Raw genomic sequence first — 10977 nt, forward strand, 5'->3', positions numbered from 1 at the left:
AGGTAGAATATGGCACATAAAAATATTTCTGGTTTTAGTGCAGGTCACCACACCCGGATGAGTTGATTCTCTCCCAACTAACATTTTAAGAGGCAAAGCTATTTTACGTCATGCACTCAGTATGTAACGGCTGCCGTGATTATAAGACAAATGGCGAATCACAGATATCCTGCCCATCTCAGTCATAAACATGCATGGTCGGTTGGACTGAGCTGAGCATGCATTTTTGGTTCAATAGAAATGTGGATAATCGGCTGCCAAGCACATCTGGCACTGCTTATCTTCTAGGTGCACTGGCACTTGTCAGATGAAATGCTGAAGGTTATATGTTCTTGTTGTTCTTCAGGAAATGTTTACAAGTTCCAGACAGGCTCCCGTTTCCATGCAATTTTATGGCACAAACACTTGGATGACGCATGTAAAAGCAACAGGCCGCCGGTGAGTGACCCGGAGCAACTGGTAAGATGAATTATTCTATATGTATCCTACAATTTATTAGTCGTGGCTGTGAACATACTTAAAGGAGAACTACCAGATTATCTACATCAAATTCCCTTTAACATTGCGATTTTTATTTTATTCCTTCATCAAGTTTTCAAAGATTAAAATTACAGGTCATCTGTGAGAAGAGTTCCTCTGCATTTGTCCCCAAATCAACACTTCCTGCCAGGGGCTTACCAAGATGAAAGGGGATTCCATAGCAAGGAGTAAAACGGGTTCCCTTCTGATGCTGGTTGACATCCCCACACCCATAACCCCCAGAGACAGGAGGACTTGAACTTGTTTGCCCTCCGTCTTCTCTCTGTGATTCCCCACACTCTTCTGTGGAGAGGGGATCCCTGCACAGGTGCTTTCCCCAGGGGCCCCATAACAGCCGCATAGTCTGCCCCTAAGGTACATATGTTCTTGTTTCCTGCCCCTGTGCTCTGGCAGCTCAGTGTTATTATGTGGACTTTTGGCGTCATTGCAACCAATCAGAATATAACTTTTCTTTTTTTATCTAAGGTAAAGATATATGATTGTTATTATGAGGTCCAGTCCTTATGATAACACTGCTGCCACAACAGAAGTATTGTTATGGGAGCTTCTTCTCAAAGCATTGTTAAATATTTGCATAATATGCCCTCCTGGATTTGGCACCCATCAGAGGATTCTGTCTGGCCTGGGAAAGAAGTCAATGTTTACCTACATTTAATCCAACAACATTAACCCCTTCGGGACGGAGACATTTTTTGATTTTTCGTTTTTCACACCCCGCATTCCAAGAGCCATAACTTTTTTTATTTTTCCGTCAATAGAGCGGTGTGAGGGATTATTTTTTGCAGGAGGAGTTGTAGTTTCTTTTGGTACCATTTATAGTTCCATATAATGAACTGGGAAACGAGCTGTCGTTTTTATTGGTACAATTTTTTGGTACGTAGAACTTTTTGATCACTTTTTCTTAAAAAATTTTTTTACATCTAAGTTGACCAAAAAACAGCGATTTCGGCGTTTTACATTTTTATTTTTTACAGCGTCCAATCTTATCATGAAGGAACTCCACTACCTCAGACCAAAATGGCAAAATCTTAGGACATAACCATATACAACGTCAGATTGACACCTAAAGCAGCTATCCAACACGGAGGCCCCAATTCTTTGGAGTCTGACCGGAGTATATATATATATCCGATGTATGAATCGCGACTGTATTAGGAAATCCCTGGCACTGATAACTGAATCAAGGAGTGATAATTCCACCTCCCTTTACTCCTCCTCCGTCATGTCAGGAATATCTCTCCTCCACCCAATAAACGCCCTCTAAAATGGCCTTTTTACAACAGACAGCAACAAGGCATATGCTTGAGTAAGAGTCTTGGGAAGGTCCGGGGTGGCAAGCAAGTCCTCCACTTTGGAGAATCCCAAAGTAGGTGATAGAGAGCCAAACTTGGCCATGCAGGCATGTCGTAATTGGAGATAGTGAAAGAATGCCTTTCTCGAGACCCCAAACCGCTCCTCAAGCTCAGAAAATGAGACATAACCACTATCTGTACAGTACAATTGACCCAGAAACCGAACCCCCACCCCAGCCCACATCATCGCTCCCGGCAGTGACACAAGGTGAGATAACCAGGGATTGTTCAATAATGGGGTCCTAGGGGAATAAGAGGAAGCAGCAACACCACTTAGTAATATGTGCGCCTTCCTCCAGGCACAGGCTATAGTCTGTAACGGGAGCGGCGCATGACATGGGGATTTAAACCTATATAATAAGTTTGTAAGGCTCTCGTAAGAAGTCATAAGTGCTCCTACCAACGCAGTGGCCGCATTACTTAAATTGATGTCAATCCACCAGTGTGCCATCACCAGCTGCGAAGCCAAGTAGTAGAAATAAAGGTTGGGCGCTGCCATCCCCCCATTCTTTTAGGGGCCTGTAGAAGACTAAGACTAAACCTAGGGGTGCCCCCCTGCCAGTGGAACGAGCGTAATACACCATCAAGTTGTCTAAAAAATTGTTTGGCTAATATAATTGGACAAATATGAAATAAATACAAAAATTTAGGGGGGATATATCATTTTAAAAAGATTTATCCTACCGTACAAGGAAAGGGGAAGGTTTTTCCAAGTATTTAGCTGTTTTTCAGTAGAGGCTACTAACGGGCAACAGGTTAAGTTCATGAAAGCGCAGTAAATTAGGGGAAACCTGCACCCCAAGATATGTAAATTGAGACACTATTTGTAGTGGGACAGGGGGGCCAATTAACCGATAACCCCGAGAAGGCCCCAAATGTGTCAATTAGTTGTAGGAAAGAAGCCAGCGAAGGACCATCATCCTCCAAGTACACTAATGTATCATCCGCATACAGGGATATTTTTTTAATTAGAGGACCTCGAGGGATACCTGTTATTGAAGAGGAATGCCGTACTGCCAATGGCAGAGGCTCAATTGCGAGGGCAAACAGTAGTGGGGAAAGTGGGCATCCCAGACGAGTACCACGTCCCAAGGGGAAGGATTTAGATACATTCATATTTGTTCTCACTCTAGCAATAGGCACTTCATCTAAAAGGTTTTTTTTGAACTTTTAAATATTTTTTAATTTTTTTTCACTACTGAAAACTTTTTTTTTTTACACACTTTATTAGCCCCCCCTAAGGGACTTGAACCAGCGATCGTTAGATCCTACACGTATTGCAGTATATCGTCATTTTTAAAGGCTTCTGTTAACAGGGCTCCATTAGGCCCCTGGGCTGCCATAACAACCGTCGTCACCCCCCGATCTCACTGGGGGGGGGGGGTGATGAGCTGTCAGAGGGGGCCGCCCCCTTCTTTTCAACGCCTCAGTTGCTGCATTTGAGGGGTTAAACAGCCAGGAACAGCGCGATCGCTGCTCCTGGCTGTTAGTCCCGGGTGTTTGCTGTAAAATACAGCCGACACCCGCAGTATATGGAGCGCGCTCCTGACATCACCCCCCCCCCCCCCGCACCCGGATGTAATGGCTCGTCCAGGTGCGCAAAGGGGTTAAGTTATTTCAAAGCTGAAGGATAAAATTACGTCACAGGTCTTGGCTGAGGACGGGTCTTGTAAGCTATTGACATGAAGCTGGAAAGAAAGTCTGAGCCGCTTTACTGAGAAAAATAAGCAGGACTCGACCCAAATTTTAAAAAAAATACAGAGCCCAGCAGTATACACCCAGTATATTCAGGAAGATGTAGTCGTGTCTTCTGATCTGAAATACTCTGCTTAGATGAAGGCCCCTTTAGTCCAGTTATCTCCAACCTCTGGCTCTCCAGCTGTGGTGTCTGACAGGGCATGCTGGGAGTTGTAGTTTCACCACAGCTGGAGAGCACAGGTTGGGCACCACTGCTATAGTCCATTGTAATGAGATTTACAGTATAATTTAATAAGTGTCCTGATTCTAGTTAAATGCACATGATTTTCTGTCATGTTCTATGCAAATTGAATTTAGCAATTTGTTCCCATGTTTCTATTTTTATTAGACTCATGTAATGTTTCTTTCTGTCTGCCATCTGTAAAAGCTTTTCCACATATAACAGCATGAAAGAGCCACAAATAATGGAAGGTAAAAAATGAATAAATCATTAGGTACATGCTCATAGGGTTCACGCGGATTCTACTACCTCTGGGCAGTTAGTGGATATGTCACCGCCTAAACTAAAGCATCACTTGTATAAACAAGTCATGCAAAGCCTGTTCGGCTGTTTTGGGGAATGCGGAGTGCCAACCACAATGCCTGGCATTTCAGCTTCCATAGGGTGCGGTCAGTCAACTTCCGCAGATTTCTCAATGGCCTAGGTATGCAGCAAGACAAGATAGGAGGATTAATTGCTGCATGACTAGGCATGAGAAAGCTGTGACCACCTATTCATGAGAGGTCATGGTGGCCATATTGGTTATGAGTCGTATGGGAAAAAAAGTTGTAAATTACCTTGCAACTTTGTTTCTCAGAGTGAGACATTGAAGTTGCCAAAAGTCACAGGAAACTCTGTGTCACCATAGGTCTCTAGCAGCGGAGTAGATATGAGATCAGCCCTCAGTACTCCATGCAGACAAGTTGTGGGTATGTGATGCCACAATCTGCTTTTCTTATCAGGGATCCCACACGATTATTTTACAGAAAGCGAGAAAAAGCGACAATTTGCCTCACGAATTCAAAAACAAGTTGACAGGCGGTTTCTCACAAGGTGCTAGTTGTTTGCAGACATTGCAATGTGATGTCTGGCGACAACCATAGGAACTTTTCTTTTTCAACGTGTTAATTTCAGAAGGTGAACAAAGGAACACAAAAATACCAATGAGGAGATTACTGTGTGTCGTAAGGGCAGGAATCTGTCATTTGTTATTAGGAGTTATTTTATGAGCAGAAATATTCTGAAAATAAAGCCAGGGACCCTTCTAGCCGCCTGTATTCTATCTATGGCGCGGCTGCTTCAGTACGCTATTATGGTGTATTCACACATGCCAGTACGCACAGATAGTGTGCCACACAGACGAAAAAACTAACAGCAAAACAAAGTGTGTTTTTACAGTTCATTTTAGTTTTACGTTAATTTCAGCGCACAATCCACATGGTAATTACAGGTTAAACGTGTAAATGTGCCCAGAGTGTGTCATGCTTTGCCCAAATAAATAGTGAATGCTGTGCCCAGTCGTCGTCCCCCAATATCACAGAGCAGCCACTACTTTACTCTTGTTCAAAGCCAGAATTAAGGCCTCATGCACACGATCGTAAGAACGCCCGTAATTACAGGCCCATAGACTTCTATTGGCCACGGGTACCTCCCCGTATGCTTACGGGAAGGTGCCCGTGCCGTTGAAAAATATAGAACATGTCCTATTTCAGGCCGTAATAACGGCACGGGCAGCCCATAGAAGTCTATGGGGCTCCCGTAATTACGGGTGGCTACGCGTGTGCACCCGTAATTATGGGAGCGTTGCTAGGCGACGTCAGGGGATAGTCACTGTCCAGGGTGCTGAAAGAGTTAACTGATCGGCAGGGATCTATCCTGATAGAGAGAAGGGTTGCCGATTAGTGCAGAGAAAACGGGCCCATAAGTACGGATGGAATACTGGTTACACCGGACCCGTATTTATGGGCACGGGTCCGTAAATACTGGTGGAATACGGGTCGAATACGTGTGACAATGGACCCGTATTTACGCCAGTATTACGGGAGGAAAAAAATACGTTCGTGTGCATGAGGCCTAACCGTTTTGTCTTTCCCGATTGCAGAAGCCACTAAAACTATTAATGTCTCATTTACTTTTTGGTGCCTGCAGGACAGTAAAGGGGAAATCTCAGGAGAGCACCCAAAATCTGGGACTGGGTTCCTGCCGGGATTTGTTCCTGGGATCTGGATTCCTGGGTTTTATCAGAATTGTTCCTGCTCATAACCAGGATTATTCCACTTACAAAATGTGTATTATGAAATTGCCTGATATATAAGGCACTTGAGATAGTAATTCTCGGCTATAGTTTTATTATTAGGATCTAGTACTACACACGCAGAACTGCTGGGCATTTTCAATGATCTGTGGTTGCTAGGTGAATCCATCAGCAGACTACATGGACTGCAGACTACAGACTACTGTACAGCATCCTGCGTCTACTGTAGAAAATAGAGCAATTCTAATCCTATTGGGAATTACTGCTTATATAATTGTCTTATAGATTCATGCACGTTCTGTATTGATGTGGCATACTGATATTATAATTGATCCATTTGTCTACAGATTAACATGACTATTCTGCTTGTCTCTTACTGCAGGCCCCGACTAATCTCATGTCTTTTGAATGAACTCGCCAGTTTCATGATTAAAAAGTGCCAAATGAAGGCAGATCTCAGTCGAAGACACTACAAGCCACGAGTCTCAAGGGAGACGAGGACACTTGCACTTTCATGTATTCAAAACTGAAAGGAAAACATAGAGTCTCTACATGGAGCCGGGGTGGAGTCTTGTACATAGAAGACCATTTTTGTTTTCTTACTGGCTGTATTTAATACATTAGTCGCTGACTAATCTTGTGCTTGCCGGGAGCCATGGACAGACCTTGGACTACAGGCCACCATCCTTTTTTTTGCCTATTGGTTTTATAACACTGATTTTTAACTGATGCGCTGCTGTGTGTGCCAGATAGGGATGTATTTATATTAACCCATGTTGGGTTTTAAACTCTTTCTCATGAGATAAACAAAAAAATTCTTCAGTGTTAACTATAACAAAATGTCTGACAGAAAGTTAGTGATTACAGTTTTATAACTCAAGTGCACTGACCGCTCATCGTTGTGGCCGGCTCATACTTTTGTAGAAAAAAAAAGTGAAAAAAAAAGCCACAAAAATTGTTATTGAACTTCCCGTACATTGTTACATGTTGTCTGATCGAGTCCCTGAACATGTATTTTGTCACAAAATATTAATAATAACAATGATTAAAAAACCCCCCCAAAAAATCTTTATTTCGTTTGGGTTGCTTAGATTTGGAAAGGGAGAATTTTGGGCAGTTAATGATTATCTAATGAACGTGTAACTTTTTTATTTATTTACTATACTAGTATAATAGAGAAGGGTCTGATTTTATCCAATGGAAAGTGCTGAGTGCTTGTTAAAAGTAAAGGTTTTATGTATAAATATTTGAAAGGGAACACCAACTTGTGTTATGTCATAGAGACGTGTGAGATGAAGAATATTGGGGTACTCCCAGTGATTTCCAGAAACATAGACCCCTGCTGATATCTTCTAAGATGTCTGTATGACATAGCAAAAGGCAGAGTTCCACCTTAAAGAGGCTCTGTCACCAGATTTTGCAACCCCTATCTGCTATTGCAGCAGATCGGCGCTGCAATGTAGATTACAGTAACGTTTTTATTTTTAAAAAACGAGCATTTTTGGCCAAGTTATGGCCATTTTTGTATTTATGCAAATGAGGCTTGCAAAAGTCCAAGTGGGCGTGTTGAAAAGTAAAAGTACAACTGGGCGTGTATTATGTGCGTACATCGGGGCGTTTTTACTACTTTTACTAGCTGGGCTTTCTGATGAGAAGTATCATCCACTTCTCTTCACAACGCCCAGCTTCTGGCAGTGCAGATCTGTGACGTCACTCACAGGTCCTGCACCGTGTCGGCCACATCGGCACCAGAGGCTACAGTTGATTCTGCAGCAGCATCAGCGTTTGCAGGTAAGTAGCTACATCGATTTACCTGCAAACGCCGATGCTGCTGCAGAATCATCTGTAGCCTCTGGTGCCGATGTGTCCTCGCTCGTCTGACACGATGCAGGACCTGTGAGTGACGACACAGCGTGATCTCTCGAGAACACGCTGTGTCTGCACTGCCAGAAGCTGGGCGTTCTGAAGAGAAGTGGATGATACTTCTCGTCAGAAAGCCCAGCTAGTAAAAGTAGTAAAAACGCCCCGATGTACGCACATAATACACGCCCACTTGGACTTTTACTTTTCAACACACCCACTTGGACTTTTGCAAGCCTCATTTGCATAAATACAAAAATGATCATAACTTGGCCAAAAATGCTCGTTTTTTAAAAATAAAAACGTTACTGTAATCTACATTGCAGCGCCGATCTGCAGCAATAGCAGATAGGGGTAGCAAAATCTGGTGACAGAGCCTCTTTAAGATTTATATGTGCCCTTAATTAATCACAGCATTCAATGTTTATTTTAAAAAGAAAGCTTTTTTTACAACATATCACCCCAATACAAAAGAAAGACAATAAAGCAAGCTAAACCCCCCCCTCTCCGTCCTCCAGAGCATATACGACCGGAGTACACAGTACTACAAAGAATAGCAATATAATACTTATACATGACATTCACAATTCAACGTATACAAATATCATAAGTACAGAGGTTCTATATGAGATGTCTAAGCGATAATCAGCATGCGGTATAAATTACCACGCTAACGTTCAGTCGATCACAACTCAGCTGCAACATCAGGCAATGAGTCCAAGCCCTGTCGTTCTACTCAAGGGGCCCATATCTTATCAAACGTGTGTCTAGCATTCCGAGATATGTAAATATATTTTTCCATACGCGTTAACCAGTTAGCTTTGTTGCAGAATTCTAATAGTGTAGGGGGCTGGTCATCCAGCCAATGTTGTGCAATAAGCTTCCTAGCTACATACAGCAGACGTGCAATCGCTAAGTTAACATGTTCAGAGATAGATATATCCTCCACGTATCCCAGAATACATACATATGGGGTAGAATCTACAGAGACCCGATACACAGAAAAAATAAGTTTCACTACCTTACTAGTTTGTAATTGGATTGAGGATTGGCTTAGGGACCGTATCCAGAGAGTTGTGGTCAATGATTCCGAATGGTCACCGGTTATAAGTGGTGTACCCCAGGGTTCAGTGCTGGGACCACTATTATTCAACTCATTTATTAATGATATAGAGGATGGGATTACTATTTCTATTTTTGCAGATGACACCAAACTATGTAGTAATGTTCAGTCTATGGAAGATGCTCGTGAATTGCAAATGGATTTAAAGAGGCTCTGTCACCACATTTTAAGTGCCCTATCGCCTACATAAGGAGATCGGCGCTGTAATGTAGGTGACAGCAGTGTTTTTTTATTTAGAAAAACAATCTATTTTTACCACGTTATGACCTATGTTAGATTTATGCTAATGATTTTCTTAATGACCAAGTGGGCGTTGTACAGAAAAGTGTATGACGCTGACCAATCAGTGACCAATCAGCGTCATACACTTCTCTCCATTCATGTACTCACACACAGCGTGATCTCGCGAGATCATTCTTACTGTCATTAAGTCCCACACAAACGTTACCGAAATGTGAGGATTGTGAATAGACATCGCGTCCTGGCTGCAAGAGATGTCTATTCACTCTCAATAGTAGAATTGGAAGAAAAATGTATGGATATACAGGGGAGCGCTACTAGTAAGTAAACGGTTAGCAATGGTAAATTCCTTGATTTATTAAATATAGGCAACGCGTTTCAACACAGAGGACATGTGTCTTCGTCAGGCCAAGGAAGAAGGAGTAGGTTCCTTGGCCTGACGAAGACACATGTCCTGTGTTGAAACGCGTTACCTATATTTAATAAATCAAGGAATTTACCATTGCTAACCGTTTACTTACTAGTAGCGCTCCCCTGTATATCCATAAATTTTTCTTCCAATTCTACTATTACATTGCGGTACCACGTTTCCATGTTACCGGCATCTGGATTGGGGAGCAGCAGCTGTTTGTTTAACTTCTTACATGCTCACATCAGTGTTGTACCTGACTTGTACAACCTGTAAAGGTGAGCGCTATCACCTTCCTTTATATTTGTTCTACCGTATCCATCAGGTTTATCTTGCACCATGTGGCGCTGTGTACTCTTTTTTTTCCCTTAGGTTTCACTATTCACTCTCAAGACACTTTAGTAACGTTAATATGTGAGTAAGTGACAGCGCATCGTGAACAACGCAAGATCACTATGTGCGGAGTACATGAATGGGGAGAAGTGTATGACGCTGATTGGTCACTGATTGGTCAGCGTCATACACTTCTCTGTACAACGCCCACTTGGTCAAAAGCTAAAAAAACGCCCAGTTGGGCATTAAGAAAGTCATTAGCATAAATCTAAAATAGGTCATAACTTGGTCAAAATGTATTGTTTTTCTAAATAAAAACCACTGCTGTAATCTACATTACAGCGCCGATCACATTATGTAGACAATAGGGCACTTATAATATGGTAAAAGATCCTCTTTAAACAAACTAAGTATTTGGGCGTCCACTTGGCAAATTACGTTTAATGTAGATAAATGTAAAGTTATGCATCTGGGTACGAACAACCTGCATGAATCATATGTCCTAGGTTGAACTACACTGGGGGAGTCACTTGTTGAGAAGGATCTGGGTGTACCTGTAAATCATAAACTAAATAACAGCACAATGTCAATCAGCTGCTTCAAAGGCCAGCAAGATATTGTCGTGTATTAAAAGAGACATGGACTCGCGAGACAGGGATGTAATATTATCACTTTACAAAGCATTAGTGAGGCCTCATCTAGAATATGCAGTTCAGTTCTGGGCTCCAGTTATAGAAAAGATGCCCTGGAGTTGGAAAAAATACAAGGAAGAGAAACGAAGCTAATAAGGGGCATGGAGAATCTAAGTTATGAGGAAAGATTAAAAGAACTAAACCTATTTAGCCTTGAAAAAAGACGACTAAGGCCTCATGCATACTAACGTATTTTTTTCATCCTGTAAATACGGGTCCGGTGTCACCAGTATTCCACCCGTATTTACGGACCCGTTTACTCTGCACTAATCGGCAGCCCCTTCTCTCTATCAGTGCTGGAAAGAGAGAAGGGGCAGCCCTTTCGGGCAGAGTTTCCGCAGCGATTGTAAGTAATAGAAGTTCATACGTACCGTTGTCTTGGTGACGCGTCCCTCTTTTGACATCCAGTCCGACCTCCCTGGATGACGCGGCAGTC

At 42.5% G+C, this 10977-nt stretch overlaps 1 protein-coding gene across 7 annotated transcripts in view; it reads left to right on the forward strand.

The window, feature by feature from the left end:
- Window positions 1-7238, forward strand: part of RALGPS1 (Ral GEF with PH domain and SH3 binding motif 1) — a 350348-nt gene extending 343110 nt beyond the window's left edge. For 3 of the 7 annotated variants that reach the window (XM_075835060.1, XM_075835059.1, XM_075835063.1), the window contains 2 exons: window positions 347-459; window positions 6267-7237. In XM_075835060.1, the coding sequence (XP_075691175.1) occupies window positions 347-459; window positions 6267-6296 (143 nt within the window). In that variant the 3' untranslated portion in view covers window positions 6297-7237. Of the gene's footprint in view, window positions 1-346; window positions 460-6266 lie in introns of all 7 variants that reach the window. The other 4 variants (XM_075835062.1, XM_075835064.1, XM_075835061.1 and 1 more) reach the window with 3 other exon arrangements.
- Window positions 7239-10977: the final 3739 nt, after the last annotated feature.

The sequence above is a fragment of the Rhinoderma darwinii genome, chromosome 8 (assembly GCF_050947455.1).
Source record: "Rhinoderma darwinii isolate aRhiDar2 chromosome 8, aRhiDar2.hap1, whole genome shotgun sequence".
NCBI lineage: Eukaryota > Metazoa > Chordata > Amphibia > Anura > Rhinodermatidae > Rhinoderma > Rhinoderma darwinii.